Source organism: Camellia sinensis, chromosome 2 (assembly GCF_055761805.1).
Source record: "Camellia sinensis isolate YWXY chromosome 2, ASM5576180v1, whole genome shotgun sequence".
NCBI classification, from domain to species: domain Eukaryota; kingdom Viridiplantae; phylum Streptophyta; class Magnoliopsida; order Ericales; family Theaceae; genus Camellia; species Camellia sinensis.
This window is the reverse complement of record NC_138962.1, coordinates 105695033-105718205: the sequence shown is the minus strand read 5'-3', so window position 1 is coordinate 105718205 and position 23173 is coordinate 105695033. Positions and strand designations below refer to the sequence as shown.

Here is a 23173-nt window from a genome sequence, read left to right as displayed (position 1 = left end):
AGATCGCGCAGCTTAGGATCGCTCTCAGCCTTAAGATTCAACCCGCTCCGACTTTGAACCCATTCAGACTGTTCAAAAAGTTCAACGGACAAACGCCATGAAAGGCCCGTGTGGCCAGTTTTGAGGTAGCCTTCGATCAAGAAGCATCAAGGCCGAATCAGAAGGAGTAGATCTCGCCGGAAGAAGCTCGTAGAGTAACCCTGATGGGTTCTCCGCAAATCAGTGCAACAGCCGTTCTCTTAGACACGGAGAGGCTTCCAGTTCAGGAACCATTTGGCATGGACTTGCTACACTTTTACCCTTTGAGAGGCTCGCTGGGTCGAAAACCCAGAAGGGCGACCCAGGCAAAAGTTAGAGCAAGAGAAAAATACAAAAAAGAAGAAAAGAAAAGAAAAGACAAAAGATACCAAAAAGAAAAGAAAAAGAAAAATGCAAAAGAAATGAAGAAGAAATAGAAAATGAAAAGAAGCTCGCAAGGTCGAAAACCCGCATTGGGCGCCTTGGCAAAAATAAGAGCCAAACAAAGTGAAGGTTAAAATACCCGAGTGGACCTTAACCGGAACTACGTAAGGCTTGATTCCCATGTTTGGGATACGTAGGCAACTTCATCATGAAGTCCAGCCCCCAACGCTTTCATAAGCGTCTCAGTCCATGCAATGGTTTCAATTTCGTTCCAAAGTCCAGTGGCCAACACCCTTCAAGGTGACTGTGTCCATATATTGTGACCGTCTTCGTCATCGCTGTGTCTGAGAGTTCGACCACCGCCAATGAAGACTGTCTGCGGACTGCTGCGGCACCATCCCAAACAAGGGGCAACTTTCCGTTGCCACGAGCCGCTGTGAGCCGCCTTTCAAACTAGGGGCAACTTTCCGTTGCCTCCCACCCTCCTTCAAACCAGGGGCAATTTTCCATTGCCTCCGATCCGAGGTCGCGCATCTCGAAGAGTAAGCTCCATGCTTGTCGAGCATCAGCTGTTTGAAAAATAGTTTTTGAAAATTTTTACTGAGGTTGACTATTTTCTCGAAAACTATTTCATTTTTCCAAAACCGGACCATTGTCTTGGACCTAAAAGGAAAATTTTCAGTGCTTGCTGCCTGACTTGCATGCTTTTCAAATCAAAAATTGAACAAGTACGTCAATCCGACTCTCATTTTGATCAAAACTGTTTTAGTAGAAAGCAAAAACAAAAAATGGTTAAAATGATGAACTAGGGGCACAGTTGAGCCAGGCGTTCTGTCTCTCCCCCGTCATCGACGTACTTGCCAGAAGAGCACTCTGCCTGCCCGAAGAATAGCCGTGAGCTAACGGTGTCGAGCATAAACCCGCACCTTTCCATTTATCCATCAATCACCCCGGGGAGGGATGAAAAATGAGAGAATGAAGAATAGAGAGGTGTAAGTTGAGAGAAAAGCGAGGAAAAGGGTTTCGAGAGAAAATCCGAGCTTGAGAATTGAGTGATGTGAGAATCACAAATAAGAAGGGGTGGGAAACAATACCCAGATTGAACTGGCTCCTCGTGGTCCGAGGTCCCCCATCTTTGGTTACGCGTCTGTGTGTCGTGTCTCTTTCATTTGACGGTCTCGTCTTATGTTTTTAGTCTTTCCCGAGCGTGTCTCGTTGTGTTTAGGTCGTGTACCTATATTTGAGTCCTTTCCGCTCTGTTCAGTGGTAGGCTCGATATCCCGGTTTGAAAAACCCTCATTCGATTTCAAAAATCGCTTATGCTCAGAATGCTGTGCCATTCTCTACATTGGAACGTGTTCCGACTCCAACCGGTTCCATCTTTGAGGTCCGTCCTGATTAGATTGGGCTGTCTTGTTTGAGAATTGCAGTGTGCAGAATGAACTGAATGCTGTGTTTTGGGCTGTATGCAGATCAATCCCCAACAGAGTAAGGGCTGTGTGTCTAAGAATCAGGCAGTGGGTTGCTTGGGTTGTTTCGGTTGTTAGCTGTTTAAGTTATCTGATTATTACAGTGCAAGTGTTCAATTTTCAGACAACCAATCAATTCCATTTACATTGAGGTGTAACATGATGAGATGCGATGCAATGCATGAAATGTGTAAATGTAAACACTTTTTCAGATAAAAAGTCTGTTTCATTTACTTAGCTTTTCAAATGTACAAGTTTTGGAAACAAAATCTGCCTGCGGCAGTACAAGGTAATCTATCTACCAACAAAAAGAAAAGTACAAGGAAAGAAAGAAAAGATAGCAAAAATCTGCATCTATGTCCAGCGACTCCAAGGGCTGTCAGTCTGTCCTGGTCCTCTTCCTGGACGAAGGTCCAGGAGCATCGTCAGCGTCGTCATCAGAGCCCGAGCTAGAACCGTCTGCGGTCTCCTCCTCCGATGACCCTGCCTCCGCCTCTGACTCCTCGTCGTCGTCATCATCCGGGACTGGAGCTCGCGAGCTACTCCCGACGTGAGTACGCCCTCCCCTGGTACGGGGAAATATCCTGCCCTCCTCATCTCTCCCCCGAGCAGGGATAGAAGGTCTAGCTGGAGCACCTCCTGCCATGGGAATCTGGAAAGGAGGCTGAAAAGTACACAAAAAGGGAAATGCATCAGTATGCCGTGAGCAGTTTATCAGTGCAGAATGCAGTGTGTGAGTACAGTGTATGAATGCTGTGAGCAGTTTATCAGTGCAGAGTGCAGTGTATGCAGTGTTCAGATACTGTGAGATCAGTGTATCAGGTGTTGTGCCGTGCATCAGATTATGTAAAGCAGTGAATGAATGGTTTGAGGCCAGTGTCAGAAGGACATACCGGTATGCTATAGACGGCTAGGAGGTCAAATGTCCGCTGGAGCATCCCCATCATCGAGGCATTCATCGCCAACGACTGACGGGTGTACTCAGAAGAGGCCTGCAAAAGTATCAGATGCATCAATATTCTGTGGAATATCAAGTAAACTGAATTGAATAACTGTACAAAATGCAGTAGAACATACCGGCGGTAAGTCGGGGACATCAGTGAACTCATGCCCAGCTGGTGGAGGGGCGAAGGGGATCTGATAGGTCGCCCCACCCTGCCCCTGGAAAGTCAGTACAGCAGGCAGGGCAGGCCAGCCAGCTCCTCGTCCTCCCCGCGCTCCGCCCCTGCCACGGACTCGGGCCCTCCTCGAAGATCCAGCCCCTGCTCCTGCTCCGGCCCCAGCCGCCGATGCTACAGGCCTGGCCCCCTCTGCTCGACGACCGCTCAAAGGTCGCATCAGGTACGTCCGCACGTACTCCTGATAGTCGCCGGTGCCTCGAAAGCCGGCCTCCTCCCAGCCGATGGAGTAATCATCCAGCTGCTCAGGGGTCAGCCCCTCGGTCTCCCTCATCTCTGCAGGAGGGTGAGCCGGGACTATCTGCTCAGGTAACCCGCGGGTCTGGCGTAGAAAACGCTCCCCCAGGTACCAAGCCCGACAGACCGGGCCCTCTAGCAGAATCCGGAAACGCGAGGTCTCCTCAGCACCAGGGAACCGACCCCGCATCGCCGACGGCAAGGAAGCCCATGGCCGCCATGTGATCTGAAAGTAACAGACAGTTTGTTATCTACTGTTATTGAAACATGCAGTGGGAAAGCGAAGCTAAACGAACTGAAAGTAAAGCATACCTCTGTGGGGGTGATGGTGTCGAAGTATCGGCGGAAGAAGCCGAATGTCTCCCGAGGTCGCCGGGTGCATCCCCCGTCAAAGCGACTCGAGAAAGGAACAGCCGGAGGAGGCTCCGCAACTGGCACAGGTGCAAGCCTAGGGAAGTAGGCATAAACCCACAACTGCAAAACAGATGTCAGTATGACCTTCAGATAAAGCAGGGTATACAGAATAAAGCAGAAATGGCAGAGCCGTGTGTTGTGCAGTGTATTGTGTGCAGTGTACAGTGTGAGCAGTGTACAGTCAGTGTAAAACAGAATGTATGTGTGTGCCGTGTGTACAGTATACAGTGAGTGTAAAGCAGACCGCAGTGTGTGCAGTATACAGAGTACAGAAAGTACGAGACAGAAATGAAAAGTGGAGAAGAAATGTACCTCCCAAGCTCGCCAGTAACCTCCGAGCAGCTGGCCGCTGCCGCGAGAAGCCGAGCTCATATATCCGTACAAGGTGGCCAGAGCAGCGCCGCCCCAATCGAAGTGCAGAATATCTCGGACGTCCACCAGTGCACTGAGAAGGCAGAGAGGCACGGTGTTCGCCCGGTCGGCGAAGATAGTAGTCCCGAAAAGGAACATGAGGAAGCCCCGAGCATATCTCTCCACGTCCTCCTCGGTCATCTGAGTCTCCTCCCCCAATGCGGGCAGGACCCTGAACTGTGCCTCGAACCAGGAATAGCGGACGAAGCCTGGGCGAGCTAGCGGAGGGGCCTCCCCCAGTAAATGAACCTGAGCGGCGGTCCACTCATCCATCGCTATGTCGAAGGGGATCGGATCACCCCCTACCCCGATGCCTGTGAGCATCGAGAAGTCATAAGGGGTCATCGTCATATCCCCTGCGGCAGAAAAGTGGAAAGAATCGGTGGTGTCCCACCACCTCTCCGCCAGAGCAGCAAGAAGAGGTCTGCAGGTGGACAACCTAGAGAGCCCTCGGCAGAAGGTGCCGAAGCCCGCTCGGTCCACGATGCGCTGGACCGCATCAGGGAGCTCGTCATACCACTCCCGCGCACCAGTATTCCCATACCCGCGAATGGTATGGGAACCCTCCTGTAAACAGAAAACAACAATTGCAGGACAACATTCAAAATGCGATTTTGAAAAGACAAATATGGCATGTATGCAAGTTTGTCAGATTCAGGCAGATACCGGGTGCCGGTGTGCTTATAGAAAATACGTGTGCTGTGTCAGCGTGTTTGGGCGTTTCAGAACAGATGTGGCATGTGTGCAAATCGAACAGATTCAGACAAATACTGGGTACCAGTGTGTGTGCAGTAGAATACAGTGTGTGCCGTGTGTTTGGGTGATTCAGGACTAGTGCAGTGTGTGTGCATGTGTCAGTCTCAAGCAGATATCAGTTGTATGTATGTTTACAGTCAACTACGGTCTACGGCATATCAGGTTTCAGCAATTAAAGAATACAGCTAACTATGGCAGTTTTGTATCCTACATTGCAGAAAGTAAAGCAGAAGATGAAGAGTTACCTCGGGAGTGCCGAATGAAAGGTGGGAGGTAGGCTCACGCAGCAGTAGCTCAGGGGCCGCGTACCTCTCGAAACTCCGGAACTGACGCAGGCCGTCTGGGGGCAGAACGTGAATCGCCGGCCGGTAGGTCGCCGGATCGAACGGGCGCTCGCTCAGTGGTAGGAGCTCGACCCCGGGGTCCATCTCGTGGTCCGGGGGAGTCCCGACACGTGGAATGTCGTCCGCCATGTAGAGAGTGGTGTGAAAATGGCCGGAAAAGGAAAACCGAGCCGGAATACGAAGAGTCAACTGAAAAGTCAACTCCCGAGAGGGTCGGAAATGGCCGGGAAGGCCGGAATGTGAAAGGACACGGAAATGAAGAGGAAAGTGAGGGGAACAAACCTCGAGAAGGCGAGAACGCCGAACGAGGCGCCGAAACGAGAATGTGATCGGTGGAAAGTGTCCGAAACGCGAAGAGAAACGCGAATCCGACGACGAAACGGGCGTAGAACGCGAAGAAACGGGCGAAAAATGAGACAGAAGCACTCTAGAGAGAGAGGGCAAGAATTTTCGGCGGTGGAAAAGTGAAGAATAGGGTTTTCAAGCCCTATTTTATAATGCCCGAAGTGAAAAGACAAAACTGCCCCGATTCAGCAACTGTTTGCCGGTCGGCAATGTTTTGTGCCGGCCGGCACTTTTTTGTGCCGATAGAATTATTTTTGTGCCGACGGCCAGCCGGTGGCCTCCCATTACTGCCGGTGGGGTTCCCACAGCCTTGGTTAGGCCATATGAGAAGTTTGTGGTCTTCATAGCTCAAGAAAGTGCAAGAAAGTGCATCTCCGATGTTCAACCGGCCTCCGTTTTGACTTCGGGCCGTGTCTCCAGTGCGTGGCACTCGAATTCGTGCAAGGTGTATCCTTTTTGTATCCTTTTGAATTCAAAAGTTGCCCCATGTGTGTTGCACGAACTCATCACACTACTTCGGTGCATTACATCGCGCTGTCACGCGCCACACATTTGCATTGTTATGCACGTGTTACATGCGTTGCAACACGCACCCCTTTGCATTGTCGTGCACATTTCTCATGCATCATCATTGCATTTCCATTCCATGCATTGTCATGCATTCCGGAATACGTGCGTTGTTGCGCATTTAAGCCCATTTACACTCCGTGTGGCATGCACGTCACACTTGGCATCGCACTATTTTGTGCATTGCATTTGTTCGCGCTATCTTGCGCACCTTACTTGCACTTGTTAGTGCATTGTATTTTGTTCGCGCTATCTTGCGCACCTTACTTGCACTTGTTAGTGCATTGTATTTTGTTCGCGCTATCTTGCGCACCTTACTTGCACTTGTTAGTGCATTGTATTTTGTTCGCGCTATCTTGCGCACCTTACTTGCACTTGTTAGTGCATTGTATTTTGTTCGCGCTGTTCTGCGCATTGCACTGTCTTGTGCATTTCAAACCTCGCGCTGTTCTGCGCATCGCACTGTTCTGTGCATTTCAAAATTGTTCGCGCTGTTTTGCGCATCTCATTGCATTTTGCATGCATTCCATCGCACTGTCTTGTGCACTCGCGTTGCCTAACGCATTGCGCTATTTTGCGCATCATACCGTCGTGCAATACCGACGGTCTGGCGAGACCTTAAACACGCACGGTCTGGCGAGACCTTAAACACGCACGGTCTGGCGAGACCTTAAACACGCACGGTCTAGGAGACCTTAAATCCTTTGGAGGTGCGAAACCTTCAGCGCATTGTCACGCGTCTTGTAAATACCCCCGTGGTCTGGCGAGACCTTAAACACGCATGGTCTGGCGAGACCTTAAACACGCATGATCTGGTGAGACCTTAAACACGTACGGTCTAGGAGACCTTAAATCCTTGGAAGGTGCAAGACCTTTATTGCATTGGTGTGCACACTATTGCTTTGTACATATCTTAAGCCGCGTGTTGTCGCGCATCTCATGCAACATGCATTTCATGCATCATTTGCATTTCAAAAAAAAACAACAAAAAAACATGCATTGTCATGCATACATTTTGCATCCCGGTCTAGGAGACCTTAAATCCTCTGAAGGTGCAATTCCTTCGGTGTTTGTCGTGCCCGAACGACTTTCGGTGGTCTGGTAAAGCCACCTGTCTATGCTTGCGATGAGTTCCTAGAAGACCAACGGGGACGGTGGAAACTAGAGTTCGAACGGCTTATGCCTAGAACGCAAAGGTTCGGGAGTTCCGAGACTAAAGTCTGGTTTAAATACCCAGAGGTTTACCCTCGGCTTGAAATCTGTATGGAAGCCCCATAGGTTGAGGCGGCATGTCTACGCCTCAGTTCTGGATACTGAACCAACCTAGTATATCACCCTGTTGGTAAGATAGGGAAAGTTGCAATCATAGTCATTGCATCATAGTGCATTGTCATGCATTTGCATTGTAGTTTGCATGCATTCATTGCATCACCTTCCGCCTTTGGCTTGCGCCTTTCCAGGTTGAGCTTGGTCTGGTATGTGTCCTTACTTTTCATGTTAGAACACAGTTCTTGTGTATCGCGCCGATTCCACGTTGATATGTTGGTTGAGGGTTGCGGCACCTTTTCTGTGTTACACATGGCTCGTATGTGTGCATGCCTTTCCTAGGCAAGATTTGGTTTGGCTTGTATGCCATATCCATTGTATCCATTCCATTGCATATTTGTAAATATTGCATTGTTATTGCATGCATTCATTGCATCACCTTCCGCCTAATGGCTTGCGCCTTTCCAGGTTGAGCTTGGTCTGGTATGTGCCCTTACTTTTCATGTTAGAACACAGTTCTGTATGTGTATCGCGCCGATTCCACGTTGATATGTTGGTTGAGGGTTGCGGCACCTTTTCTGTGTTACACATGGCTTGTATGTATGCATGCCTTTCCTAGGCAAGATTTGGTTTGGCCTGCGTGCCATATCCACCCATTACATTGTAGTGTAATTTTTGCATCCGGCATTAGGATCGTAGTCCTTTCTCCAGCGGGTTGTTTCCCCACTTGTGTCATTCCACCCAATACTTGTTCTTGCGTCTGTCTACAATACTCATAGTTCAGTTGACCGTTCTATGGTAGACAGACTTGTTACCTCCATCAATCTATTTGACATAGGTGTGGTTTCGAACCGCTCGTGATTGGATCACGATTCAATTGCTTTGCATGTAGCTTGCATTGTTTCAATTACATTGCATCTGCATTTGCATTGTTTATACATTGTTTTGTATATATTGCATTTCGTTTTTCATCCATTTTGCATTGTCATGCATGTTGCTAACAATATTGTACCTGTTAAGTTTGTTTTCTTTTCAGGCACGATATTGTATGTACGGTTCATTTGAAGCTGGTGCAACCAGACGAGCCGCGCAGGTATTGTATCTCCCGAGTGAGACGTATTGAGAATTCCATAATTCTCTTACATCCTTTCTGCATTGTAGTGTAGTTTGGTATGCTAGCTTAAAATTGTTGCATGTTCGCTTCATTACAGCTTTCTTTGCATGATCATAAGTTATGCTCGGCTCTGTGCATTGTCGTGCATTTTGCCCCTGCCTTCGGGCGCATATCTTATTTGTATTGCATGTTTGTCTAAGTCTTCGGCCTTGTCAAAAATGGGTCGTCTCTAGGCTTTGACATTCACTCCCGTCATTGTTATGACTTTCGAGTTCTGTCAAAGAGGGGCAACTGTAGACACCCCATTTTTGACCGTCCTCAAGACTCGGACGTCACCGCTTGAACACTCGGTGATTATCCTTGTTTGTGTTTGTTTGGAGTTCCCGGAGGTTTTGGCTCTCGCGCCCTACCTCAGAATCTCCGAACTTGACCGTTCAGTGTCCGGTTTTGCACCGAACACTTGTGTTTTGCCTTGGAAGGGCAGGGTAGGGCTTGTAGACCATCCCCACCCATCACCGGCAGTGGCTAGAGGCCACCGGCTGGTTTTTGCTGCCACCGGCAAAATAGTTTGCCGGTCGGCACTATTTGTTGCCGGTCAGCACTTTTTTGTGCCGGTCGGCACTTTGTTTGGCCAAGATGGCATTTTTTGCCGGCCGATTGCTGTTCATCTGCTTTTGCAGATATTTTAGGACAGCTGTATAACTTTTTCTCCCCTCCATACACGTGTATGGAGGGATCTCCCTCTTGCAAAGCTTGTTGAATAAGCTTTACAAGAGGCTTATAGAGAGGGCTCTCTCTAAGGCTTAGAGAGAGAGGCTTAGACATTTTTGAGAGAGAAAAGACAGAGGAGAGCTCTGGTTTTCTAGGGTTAGGGTTAGATACACTCAATCTATCTCTCTTTCCCTCCCATTTTGCACACTAGGTGTTTTGTGCCTTACTATTGCACACAAACACCTAGTGTTTCACCTTCCTCTTAAGATTAGAGTTCTAAGGGGTTGTTCTTGAGCTTCTTGACTGATTTGGAGCCAAAGGAGGCCATTGGAGCATCCTTGTTGAAGAGGACTACAAGGGTAAGAAACTTACACCTTTATTCCCCATTCTTGCATCAATTTTATACCTATCTTAGAGCTGTTTTTGTGATTATTGTATAACATAAAAAAGTTCTATTTTTAAGCCCTCTTTATTGTTTATTAAGAGTGTTTTGTTGTTTGAGGGGTGTTGACCACCCTTAAGCCCCAAAAGGCCTCATTTTGAGCCATTTTGTGCTAGCTCCGGGATTTTGGTGTTGAGGTCTCTTCACCACTGAAATCTTGAGGGATTTCAGTGGTAAAGATGATGCTTTGAAGTCCCAAGAAGGAGAGGGCCACCCCCTCTCCTTGTTGTCCTTGAAAAGGGCACATTTTGGCCTCTTAAAGAAGCCTATGCTTGAGTGTGTGTTGAGCATATTTGGTTTGTTTTTCATGCTTATATATCCATGATATAACATGATTTAAAGTTGGTTTTGGAACCTTATGCATGTTTAGCATAGTTGCCTTGTAATGCCATATTTGTGCCTTAACATGTCTAGGTTGTTAGCCTTTGTTGGAGCATGTTTTAGGCTTGTATTTGTGAAGGTTATATGCTTATTTTGCCATGTTTTAGATCTGTCCATAGTCGTTTGGGTCGATTTTAGCATGCATTATAAGGCTCCTTTGCATTTGGGCTTGTTGGCCTTGAGTATGTGCATGTGTAGCATGCCATCTTTGCATTGTTTTGGTGATTTGGGATCATTCTATATGTCATTTCAGTCCCATTTCCATGCTTGTTTGATTGCCTCGCATGCCTCTTTAATGCTTTGAAAGCATGTGTTGCAATGCTCCATGTTTTGGCCATGGTGCATGCCTTTGAATTTGGGCCACTTAGATGCTATCTAAGGAGTCCTTTGGCCTTGTTATGAGCTAAAAATCTATTTTTAGTTGTTTAATGCATGCCATGTTTGGTCATGATAAGTGTAGTTCAATGCCTTATCAACTTGCCTTGAACACTTGGACTTTTTGTTGCATGCTTGACTTGATTTATAATTTGATTTGGCATCATTTTATAACATGATTTTAAGGCTCATGTTGCATGCTAATTTGTCCATGTTTCCTTCTTTCAAGTGTGCTTGAATGTTGTTTGATTCATGCTTAAGTGTTGGTCCTTATGAGCATGTGTGTGTGCATGCCATTTAGCTCTCACTCTTTAGCACTTTTGGCTACTGTTTTAGGCCTATTTTAGAGTCGCCTAATTCATGTTTAAGTCCATCTTTGCATCCATTTGCATTGCCATATGCATGCTTGTATGCTTGCATGAGTTGATTGCCATGCCATGTTGCACTCCTAGCTTGTATGCCTAGGTTGCATTGCATTTCGCATGCATGCCTTGTTCCTTGAATTGGTGATAGGAATTGGGCCTTATTTGTTTGATTGGTGTGCATACATTTGAAATCAAAGATGCATACTCGGTTCTTTGGGCCATCATGCATGGAAATGCGTGATTGGTGGTCCGAGAATCGAGGCACATGTCCCTTTGAGTCATTACAATGATAAGAGACATGGTTGGTGCATACATGCCTTGAAATGTGCTGCCATGCTTTGCCTTGTCCTCTGTTGCTGTGGGTTGCAGGTTCTGCAGGAATACTCTGCCGACCGGCAGTGTAAGGTGCCGGCCGGCAATCTTTTGTCTGCCGACAGCTTCAATTTTGTGCCGGTGGCAACATCTCAGTGCCGGTGGAAATTTCATCCAGCCGGTGGTGTCTCCCAGCATCCAAGGATGTAGTCCTGAGGTTTTGACAACCTCCAGAGGAGGAAAGGGAGGAAAACAGAGGCAGCTTGCGCATGGTGGCGCGTTTCCCGAGACGCTTTCCTGCTTTAATTAATTTAATTTAATTTGTTAATTAAATTAGTTAATTTGTAATATTAATTAGCTTGCGTAGTTAGTTAATTTGTAATATTTATTTGGTCCCTCCGAGCGAGGGCAAATCTGTAATAAGTGTGTGTGGGTGTGTGAATGTCTTCCAATCCCCACTTCTTTCTTCCCTTTTACTTACCTGCTTTGATGGTTAGTATTAGGTCACGTCTAATTTAGCATACCTTATGCTATGCATGTGTGCATCCATGCATTTGTATTACATGCATTAGGCTCGGTACATCACGCTAATTGCATCAATACTTCAATTTTCAAACTGAATACGTGATAATTGTGCATTTTCACATGACATGTTTAGGATAGCCGAGCCTATCTTAGCGACATTTTGTATGCGATGCATTAGTCACTTCACATGGACTTGGATCATGCATGATTACTAACAAGTTCTTTGTTTTGGCGCGGAGTACCATGTAAGTATTTCCGCTTTAGCATATCGCATGAGTGTGAATGTTGCCATAACAGCATGCTTAACATGTGGCTAGATGCTTATGTGTTAAACTGTTTTGAATGCCTGTGGGTGAAGGCCGGATTGTTTAAGTTGGAAAAACTCGTTGAAATCCGTATTTTAGCCTACTTGCGAGTAGCAAATTCCAAAGCATTTTCAAACCAAACGGATATGCAATGTTTATTTCCAAATTAGGCAATCTAGTCTATACTTGTTTGCTGTGCGCATAACATAGTAATTCTAGGCTAATAACCGGAATAAGAACACATAAAGTTTTCAAAATCAGATATCACGGTTAGTAGAGGCCGGTCTTCGGACCGGGCGAAAGGGGGTGCTCATAGCTGACCTTCCCCGATCGTACCCAAGCTCCCGAGCCGAGACAACTCCGGTGATGACGGACAGGTGGCCTTCGGCACCGAGTCAGGGTTTCCTAAATTTCCCCATTTTAAAAATATTTAGGTGGCGACTCTGTATCTGGCAAAGCAGTCCATGTTTGGCACTACTTTCTCAAAAATCTGTTTCTCAAAACGATTTGCCAGATTTGGACTCTTTGGTTCAGATTAAGAACCGTGACACAAATCGAGAGTCCGAACTGTAGCACGAGGCCCCTCCCCGGGCGCTGTTACAGTTTCTGGCGACTCTGCTGGGGAGTTTTAGAGAGTTTGACTCGAACTCGTGATATCCTGTTTTTGATCTCATTTATATGTTTTTTTGCATTGCATGTGCATTGGTGCGCCTAGGAACACAGTGTTTGCCATCTGCCATTCCTGACCGGTTTGCCGGAGGCTTGTCTTGTCAAGGCATGTCCATAAGGCTGACCGGCTATGGGCTCTGACAGTATGGGAACACAAACCCCGGTTTACCGGGGCACCCTTTTTTTGACCATTCGACCTAGTGCATATTCGGAATCCATAGTGACCATTCCAAGCTAGGACAGGTTGCTTACCCGATTATAGGTTGTTTGAAACCGCTGCGTGCGTAGTGAAATCCTAGTTCCTGACAAAATAGGACAGGGAAACCCTACCCCAACATAGGGGTGTTTTGGCTCTCTCTTACTTGCTATGTGCTTTTAGAGTGTATCTCTACAGGAATGTACATACCAGTTTGCAAGTTTGGGGCATCAGGCCTAAGGGCATTGGTATCAGAATTTGAGAATCAGTTATCCGCGGGTATCAGATTCAGTATTTTGGGGAACAGAAATCTGGGAACAGTGATCAGCAGTAGGGAACAGTTGTTCGGCTACACCCGTGTTTGATCAGTTTGGGCTGAAGTGCTGTCTGTTTTTCTTTCAGTCCAGAGAGTTGCAGAGTTGATACAGAACAGCCAGTGTCTCCCCTTTGCTGAGGCAAGATTTATGGCGACACAATGTTCAGAAGAAATTGTGGTTATGACAGCCGCACCGGAGCAGGGAACCACTCCGCAGAATGAAGCCAGCATCAGTATGTCATATCCGCCCAGGTCGCCCGTTGTGCACCCGGTTTGGGCTCCCCAGTTATACCAGGCTCGTGATCCCACCACCTTCGAATTGATGGGGATGATAGGCGATCTCCAAAGGTCTGTGGCAGACCTCGCCTATGGAATGTCGGCTTCACCACCAGCGGCACCGTATGCCGGGAATTTTGTACCACAGGAGCCCCCGCTACTGGGGCGGATTGTGATAGAGCTCAGCCAGCCAGAGATGGCTTCTGGCTATAGCCACGATATGTCAGCACTAACCCCGACCCTCGATCAGGCTGAGGCCAAAGGAAAGGACAAGGCAAAGGTAGATGCCGACCCTATTGAACAACTGCTGTGGGCAGTCGAGGCTCTGAAGGCCAGAGGGATGAACAAGCAACAAACATCCGCAATAGTGACCAAAGCTATAGATGATGCTTTCCCCGCTCCAACCAAAGGCAGTTCAAGCCAGGCAGAAAACCGGGATGGGCCCCGTCATGCCCAAACAGTTCCTGTTGTTCCCAACCCTGCACCGGGAAAGGTTCAAAAAGCCAAGGCAGCGCCAGCTGATCCTTTCGCCAGCGCGTCTGGCAAGAATCCTCAAACTGCAAAGTACCTACCTCGAGGGCGCAGAGTCTTTCACGACCTCCACATGCCTTTGTCTAGGGCATTGTTGATATTGGCGAAGAATGGGCATCTTAAGCCTTTGGAGCCCCGACCGCTCCCGAAGAATCTCCCCGCCACCCATGATGCTACCTTGTACTGCGCATACCATCAACAGTCCGGTCACAGCACCGATGGATGTTCCCGCCTTCGCCATGAAGTGCAGGATTTGATTGATAATAAGGTTATCCTACCACCTACCTCAGGCAAGCCCGTCACCACTCAGTTGTTGGATTTCGAGGGCTCAGATACTGCGAGTATGTAAAGTGAACCGCCTGCGGGCAACATTTGGTTTTTTTTTTGATGAAGCGTTTGGCACGCATTTTTGAGCATCGGTGAAACCGAGTTTTGTAAATTCTGGCTTGGATATCGAGTCGGTCTTTTGTTTTGAGTCTGTCTCTTTGTCTTGAGTCAGTCTTTTTTTGCTTAAGGGTCTGTCTTGTTGTATCGAGTCAGTCCCCGTTGTATATAATACCCGGTGATTCAGGGGTTGTTGTCCCGAACACCGTCTTGTTTTATTATTATCTGTTTTTGTTTTGAGTCTGTTCCTGCCGAGGGGCCAGTTACACCAACAGAGCCGATTGAAATAGCTGTTGCTATCTCAACTTCATGCTTGCTTTCAGCATAAGGACCAGAGAATTTGATTGGGCTGACAGTACATCTCGCCTGCTCTCCTGCGCGCCAAACTCATAGCATTAACCTAAGTTTTCAAAAAAAAACTTTTTGAACACTGCGGTGATGAAAACGAAGAGGAAGGAATTCCTTGGGTTTTGTAAAATTTTGATCATTTTGAGAGAAAGAGAGGCGTGCTAAGCCTTTTTATGAATGAAATCATGCTTGTCGGCGTGAGTACTGAGAAGGACCCTGGCCTGATCCAGATTGGTTCCACACTATCTTCGGCACGAGCGATTCGTCGCTTTCTTAAAAACTTTCAAAAACAAATATTTTACGCGACCTTGTGAAGACCTGTGTGGAATCGTTCTTGAGATCGCGCAGCTTAGGATCGCTCTCAGCCTTAAGATTCAACCCGCTCCGACTTTGAACCCATTCAGACTGTTCAAAAAGTTCAACGGACAAACGCCATGAAAGGCCCGTGTGGCCAGTTTTGAGGTAGCCTTCGATCAAGAAGCATCAAGGCCGAATCAAAAGGAGTAGATCTCGCCGGAAGAAGCTCGTAGAGTAACCCTGATGGGTTCTCCGCAAATCAGTGCAACAGCCGTTCTCTTAGACACGGAGAGGCTTCCAGTTCAGGAACCATTTGGCATGGACTTGCTACACTTTTACCCTTTGAGAGGCTCGCTGGGTCGAAAACCCAGAAGGGCGACCCAGGCAAAAGTTAGAGCAAGAGAAAAATACAAAAAAGAAGAAAAGAAAAGAAAAGACAAAAGATACCAAAAAGAAAAGAAAAAGAAAAATGCAAAAGAAATGAAGAAGAAATAGAAAATGAAAAGAAGCTCGCAAGGTCGAAAACCCGCATTGGGCGCCTTGGCAAAAATAAGAGCCAAACAAAGTGAAGGTTAAAATACCCGAGTGGACCTTAACCGGAACTACGTAAGGCTTGATTCCCATGTTTGGGATACGTAGGCAACTTCATCATGAAGTCCAGCCCCCAACGCTTTCATAAGCGTCTCAGTCCATGCAATGGTTTCAATTTCGTTCCAAAGTCCAGTGGCCAACACCCTTCAAGGTGACTGTGTCCATATATTGTGACCGTCTTCGTCATCGCTGTGTCTGAGAGTTCGACCACCGCCAATGAAGACTGTCTGCGGACTGCTGCGGCACCATCCCAAACAAGGGGCAACTTTCCGTTGCCACGAGCCGCTGTGAGCCGCCTTTCAAACTAGGGGCAACTTTCCGTTGCCTCCCACCCTCCTTCAAACCAGGGGCAATTTTCCATTGCCTCCGATCCGAGGTCGCGCATCTCGAAGAGTAAGCTCCATGCTTGTCGAGCATCAGCTGTTTGAAAAATAGTTTTTGAAAATTTTTACTGAGGTTGACTATTTTCTCGAAAACTATTTCATTTTTCCAAAACCGGACCATTGTCTTGGACCTAAAAGGAAAATTTTCAGTGCTTGCTGCCTGACTTGCATGCTTTTCAAATCAAAAATTGAACAAGTACGTCAATCCGACTCTCATTTTGATCAAAACTGTTTTAGTAGAAAGCAAAAACAAAAAATGGTTAAAATGATGAACTAGGGGCACAGTTGAGCCAGGCGTTCTGTCTCTCCCCCGTCATCGACGTACTTGCCAGAAGAGCACTCTGCCTGCTCGAAGAATAGCCGTGAGCTAACGGTGTCGAGCATAAACCCGCACCTTTCCATTTATCCATCAATCACCCCGGGGAGGGATGAAAAATGAGAGAATGAAGAATAGAGAGGTGTAAGTTGAGAGAAAAGCGAGGAAAAGGGTTTCGAGAGAAAATCCGAGCTTGAGAATTGAGTGATGTGAGAATCACAAATAAGAAGGGGTGGGAAACAATACCCAGATTGAACTGGCTCCTCGTGGTCCGAGGTCCCCCATCTTTGGTTACGCGTCTGTGTGTCGTGTCTCTTTCATTTGACGGTCTCGTCTTTTGTTTTTAGTCTTTCCCGAGCGTGTCTCGTTGTGTTTAGGTCGTGTACCTATATTTGAGTCCTTTCCGCTCTGTTCAGTGGTAGGCTCGATATCCCGGTTTGAAAAACCCTCATTCGATTTCAAAAATCGCTTATGCTCAGAATGCTGTGCCATTCTCTACATTGGAACGTGTTCCGACTCCAACCGGTTCCATCTTTGAGGTCCGTCCTGATTAGATTGGGCTGTCTTGTTTGAGAATTGCAGTGTGCAGAATGAACTGAATGCTGTGTTTTGGGCTGTATGCAGATCAATCCCCAACAGAGTAAGGGCTGTGTGTCTAAGAATCAGGCAGTGGGTTGCTTGGGTTGTTTCGGTTGTTAGCTGTTTAAGTTATCTGATTATTACAGTGCAAGTGTTCAATTTTCAGACAACCAATCAATTCCATTTACATTGAGGTGTAACATGATGAGATGCGATGCAATGCATGAAATGTGTAAATGTAAACACTTTTTCAGATAAAAAGTCTGTTTCATTTACTTAGCTTTTCAAATGTACAAGTTTTGGAAACAAAATCTGCCTGCGGCAGTACAAGGTAATCTATCTACCAACAAAAAGAAAAGTACAAGGAAAGAAAGAAAAGATAGCAAAAATCTGCATCTATGTCCAGCGACTCCAAGGGCTGTCAGTCCGTCCTGGTCCTCTTCCTGGACGAAGGTCCAGGAGCATCGTCAGCGTCGTCATCAGAGCCCGAGCTAGAACCGTCTGCGGTCTCCTCCTCCGATGACCCTGCCTCCGCCTCTGACTCCTCGTCGTCGTCATCATCCGGGACTGGAGCTCGCGAGCTACTCCCGACGTGAGTACGCCCTCCCCTGGTACGGGGAAATATCCTGCCCTCCTCATCTCTCGCCCGAGCAGGGATAGAAGGTCTAGCTGGAGCACCTCCTGCCATGGGAATCTGGAAAGGAGGCTGAAAAGTACACAAAAAGGGAAATGCATCAGTATGCCGTGAGCAGTTTATCAGTGCAGAATGCAGTGTGTGAGTACAGTGTATGAATGCTGTGAGCAGTTTATCAGTGCAGAGTGCAGTGTATGCAGTGTTCAGATACTGTGAGATCAGTGTATCAGGTGTTGTGCCGTGCATCAGATTATGTAAAGCAGTGAATGAATGGTTTGAGGCCAGTGTCAGAAGGACATACCGGTATGCTATAGACGGCTAGGAGGTCAAATGTCCGCTGGAGCATCCCCATCATCGAGGCATTCATCGCCAACGACTGACGGGTGTACTCAGAAGAGGCCTGCAAAAGTATCAGATGCATCAATATTCTGTGGAATATCAAGTAAACTGAATTGAATAACTGTACAAAATGCAGTAGAACATACCGGCGGTAAGTCGGGGACATCAGTGAACTCATGCCCAGCTGGTGGAGGGGCGAAGGGGATCTGATAGGTCGCCCCACCCTGCCCCTGGAAAGTCAGTACAGCAGGCAGGGCAGGCCAGCCAGCTCCTCGTCCTCCCCGCGCTCCGCCCCTGCCACGGACTCGGGCCCTCCTCGAAGATCCAGCCCCTGCTCCTGCTCCGGCCCCAGCCGCCGATGCTACAGGCCTGGCCCCCTCTGCTCGACGACCGCTCAAAGGTCGCATCAGGTACGTCCGCACGTACTCCTGATAGTCGCCGGTGCCTCGAAAGCCGGCCTCCTCCCAGCCGATGGAGTAATCATCCAGCTGCTCAGGGGTCAGCCCCTCGGTCTCCCTCATCTCTGCAGGAGGGTGAGCCGGGACTATCTGCTCAGGTAACCCGCGGGTCTGGCGTAGAAAACGCTCCCCCAGGTACCAAGCCCGACAGACCGGGCCCTCTAGCAGAATCCGGAAACGCGAGGTCTCCTCAGCACCAGGGAACCGACCCCGCATCGCCGACGGCAAGGAAGCCCATGGCCGCCATGTGATCTGAAAGTAACAGACAGTTTGTTATCTACTGTTATTGAAACATGCAGTGGGAAAGCGAAGCTAAACGAACTGAAAGTAAAGCATACCTCTGTGGGGGTGATGGTGTCGAAGTATCGGCGGAAGAAGCCGAATGTCTCCCGAGGTCGCCGGGTGCATCCCCCGTCAAAGCGACTCGAGAAAGGAACAGCCGGAGGAGGCTCCGCAACTGGCACAGGTGCAAGCCTAGGGAAGTAGGCATAAACCCACAACTGCAAAACAGATGTCAGTATGACCTTCAGATAAAGCAGGGTATACAGAATAAAGCAGAAATGGCAGAGCCGTGTGTTGTGCAGTGTATTGTGTGCAGTGTACAGTGTGAGCAGTGTACAGTCAGTGTAAAACAGAATGTATGTGTGTGCCGTGTGTACAGTATACAGTGAGTGTAAAGCAGACCGCAGTGTGTGCAGTATACAGAGTACAGAAAGTACGAGACAGAAATGAAAAGTGGAGAAGAAATGTACCTCCCAAGCTCGCCAGTAACCTCCGAGCAGCTGGCCGCTGCCGCGAGAAGCCGAGCTCATATATCCGTACAAGGTGGCCAGAGCAGCGCCGCCCCAATCGAAGTGCAGAATATCTCGGACGTCCACCAGTGCACTGAGAAGGCAGAGAGGCACGGTGTTCGCCCGGTCGGCGAAGATAGTAGTCCCGAAAAGGAACATGAGGAAGCCCCGAGCATATCTCTCCACGTCCTCCTCGGTCATCTGAGTCTCCTCCCCCAATGCGGGCAGGACCCTGAACTGTGCCTCGAACCAGGAATAGCGGACGAAGCCTGGGCGAGCTAGCGGAGGGGCCTCCCCCAGTAAATGAACCTGAGCGGCGGTCCACTCATCCATCGCTATGTCGAAGGGGATCGGATCACCCCCTACCCCGGTGCCTGTGAGCATCGAGAAGTCATAAGGGGTCATCGTCATATCCCCTGCGGCAGAAAAGTGGAAAGAATCGGTGGTGTCCCACCACCTCTCCGCCAGAGCAGCAAGAAGAGGTCTGCAGGTGGACAACCTAGAGAGCCCTCGGCAGAAGGTGCCGAAGCCCGCTCGGTCCACGATGCGCTGGACCGCATCAGGGAGCTCGTCATACCACTCCCGCGCACCAGTATTCCCATACCCGCGAATGGTATGGGAACCCTCCTGTAAACAGAAAACAACAATTGCAGGACAACATTCAAAATGCGATTTTGAAAAGACAAATATGGCATGTATGCAAGTTTGTCAGATTCAGGTAGATACCGGGTGCCGGTGTGCTTATAGAAAATACGTGTGCTGTGTCAGCGTGTTTGGGCGTTTCAGAACAGATGTGGCATGTGTGCAAATCGAACAGATTCAGACAAATACTGGGTACCAGTGTGTGTGCAGTAGAATACAGTGTGTGCCGTGTGTTTGGGTGATTCAGGACTAGTGCAGTGTGTGTGCATGTGTCAGTCTCAAGCAGATATCAGTTGTATGTATGTTTACAGTCAACTACGGTCTACGGCATATCAGGTTTCAGCAATTAAAGAATACAGCTAACTATGGCAGTTTTGTATCCTACATTGCAGAAAGTAAAGCAGAAGATGAAGAGTTACCTCGGGAGTGCCGAATGAAAGGTGGGAGGTAGGCTCACGCAGCAGTAGCTCAGGGGCCGCGTACCTCTCGAAACTCCGGAACTGACGCAGGCCGTCTGGGGGCAGAACGTGAATCGCCGGCCGGTAGGTCGCCGGATCGAACGGGCGCTCGCTCAGTGGTAGGAGCTCGACCCCGGGGTCCATCTCGTGGTCCGGGGGAGTCCCGACACGTGGAATGTCGTCCGCCATGTAGAGAGTGGTGTGAAAATGGCCGGAAAAGGAAAACCGAGCCGGAATACGAAGAGTCAACTGAAAAGTCAACTCCCGAGAGGGTCGGAAATGGCCGGGAAGGCCGGAATGTGAAAGGACACGGAAATGAAGAGGAAAGTGAGGGGAACAAACCCCGAGAAGGCGAGAACGCCGAACGAGGCGCCGAAACGAGAATGTGATCGGTGGAAAGTGTCCGAAACGCGAAGAGAAACGCGAATCCGACGACGAAACGGGCGTAGAACGCGAAGAAACGGGCGAAAAATGAGACAGAAGCACTCTAGAGAGAGAGGGCAAGAATTTTCGGCGGTGGAAAAGTGAAGAATAGGGTTTTCAAGCCCTATTTTATAATGCCCGAAGTGAAAAGACAAAACTGCCCCGATTCAGCAACTGTTTGCCGGTCGGCAATGTTTTGTGCCGGCCGGCACTTTTTTGTGCCGATAGAATTATTTTTGTGCCGACGGCCAGCCGGTGGCCTCCCATTACTGCCGGTGGGGTTCCCACAGCCTTGGTTAGGCCATATGAGAAGTTTGTGGTCTTCATAGCTCAAGAAAGTGCAAGAAAGTGCATCTCCGATGTTCAACCGGCCTCCGTTTTGACTTCGGGCCGTGTCTCCAGTGCGTGGCACTCGAATTCGTGCAAGGTGTATCCTTTTTGTATCCTTTTGAATTCAAAAGTTGCCCCATGTGTGTTGCACGAACTCATCACACTACTTCGGTGCATTACATCGCGCTGTCACGCGCCACACATTTGCATTGTTATGCACGTGTTACATGCGTTGCAACACGCACCCCTTTGCATTGTCGTGCACATTTCTCATGCATCATCATTGCATTTCCATTCCATGCATTGTCATGCATTCCGGAATACGTGCGTTGTTGCGCATTTAAGCCCATTTACACTCCGTGTGGCATGCACGTCACACTTGGCATCGCACTATTTTGTGCATTGCATTTGTTCGCGCTATCTTGCGCACCTTACTTGCACTTGTTAGTGCATTGTATTTTGTTCGCGCTATCTTGCGCACCTTACTTGCACTTGTTAGTGCATTGTATTTTGTTCGCGCTATCTTGCGCACCTTACTTGCACTTGTTAGTGCATTGTATTTTGTTCGCGCTATCTTGCGCACCTTACTTGCACTTGTTAGTGCATTGTATTTTGTTCGCGCTGTTCTGCGCATTGCACTGTCTTGTGCATTTCAAACCTCGCGCTGTTCTGCGCATCGCACTGTTCTGTGCATTTCAAAATTGTTCGCGCTGTTTTGCGCATCTCATTGCATTTTGCATGCATTCCATCGCACTGTCTTGTGCACTCGCGTTGCCTAACGCATTGCGCTATTTTGCGCATCATACCGTCGTGCAATACCGACGGTCTGGCGAGACCTTAAACACGCACGGTCTGGCGAGACCTTAAACACGCACGGTCTGGCGAGACCTTAAACACGCACGGTCTAGGAGACCTTAAATCCTTTGGAGGTGCGAAACCTTCAGCGCATTGTCACGCGTCTTGTAAATACCCCCGTGGTCTGGCGAGACCTTAAACACGCATGGTCTGGCGAGACCTTAAACACGCATGATCTGGTGAGACCTTAAACACGTACGGTCTAGGAGACCTTAAATCCTTGGAAGGTGCAAGACCTTTATTGCATTGGTGTGCACACTATTGCTTTGTACATATCTTAAGCCGCGTGTTGTCGCGCATCTCATGCAACATGCATTTCATGCATCATTTGCATTTCAAAAAAAAACAACAAAAAAACATGCATTGTCATGCATACATTTTGCATCCCGGTCTAGGAGACCTTAAATCCTCTGAAGGTGCAATTCCTTCGGTGTTTGTCGTGCCCGAACGACTTTCGGTGGTCTGGTAAAGCCACCTGTCTATGCTTGCGATGAGTTCCTAGAAGACCAACGGGGACGGTGGAAACTAGAGTTCGAACGGCTTATGCCTAGAACGCAAAGGTTCGGGAGTTCCGAGACTAAAGTCTGGTTTAAATACCCAGAGGTTTACCCTCGGCTTGAAATCTGTATGGAAGCCCCATAGGTTGAGGCGGCATGTCTACGCCTCAGTTCTGGATACTGAACCAACCTAGTATATCACCCTGTTGGTAAGATAGGGAAAGTTGCAATCATAGTCATTGCATCATAGTGCATTGTCATGCATTTGCATTGTAGTTTGCATGCATTCATTGCATCACCTTCCGCCTTTGGCTTGCGCCTTTCCAGGTTGAGCTTGGTCTGGTATGTGTCCTTACTTTTCATGTTAGAACACAGTTCTTGTGTATCGCGCCGATTCCACGTTGATATGTTGGTTGAGGGTTGCGGCACCTTTTCTGTGTTACACATGGCTCGTATGTGTGCATGCCTTTCCTAGGCAAGATTTGGTTTGGCTTGTATGCCATATCCATTGTATCCATTCCATTGCATATTTGTAAATATTGCATTGTTATTGCATGCATTCATTGCATCACCTTCCGCCTAATGGCTTGCGCCTTTCCAGGTTGAGCTTGGTCTGGTATGTGCCCTTACTTTTCATGTTAGAACACAGTTCTGTATGTGTATCGCGCCGATTCCACGTTGATATGTTGGTTGAGGGTTGCGGCACCTTTTCTGTGTTACACATGGCTTGTATGTATGCATGCCTTTCCTAGGCAAGATTTGGTTTGGCCTGCGTGCCATATCCACCCATTACATTGTAGTGTAATTTTTGCATCCGGCATTAGGATCGTAGTCCTTTCTCCAGCGGGTTGTTTCCCCACTTGTGTCATTCCACCCAATACTTGTTCTTGCGTCTGTCTACAATACTCATAGTTCAGTTGACCGTTCTATGGTAGACAGAC

The 23173-nt window shown here is 48.2% G+C and overlaps 1 protein-coding gene across 1 annotated transcript in view; it reads right to left on the bottom strand.

Moving 5' to 3' along the window:
• LOC145817405 (uncharacterized) overlaps positions 1-19389 on the bottom strand; it is a 29191-nt gene extending 9802 nt beyond the window's left edge. The window contains exons 1-6 of the mRNA XM_082912736.1: positions 18989-19389; positions 18575-18736; positions 17925-18488; positions 4013-4678; positions 3599-3760; positions 2949-3512 (exon numbers count right to left, since the gene is read on the bottom strand). Coding sequence (XP_082768862.1) covers positions 2949-3512; positions 3599-3760; positions 4013-4678; positions 17925-18488; positions 18575-18736; positions 18989-19360 — 2490 coding nt within the window. The 5' untranslated portion in view covers positions 19361-19389. The remainder of the gene's footprint in view (positions 1-2948; positions 3513-3598; positions 3761-4012; positions 4679-17924; positions 18489-18574; positions 18737-18988) is intronic.
• Positions 19390-23173: the final 3784 nt, after the last annotated feature.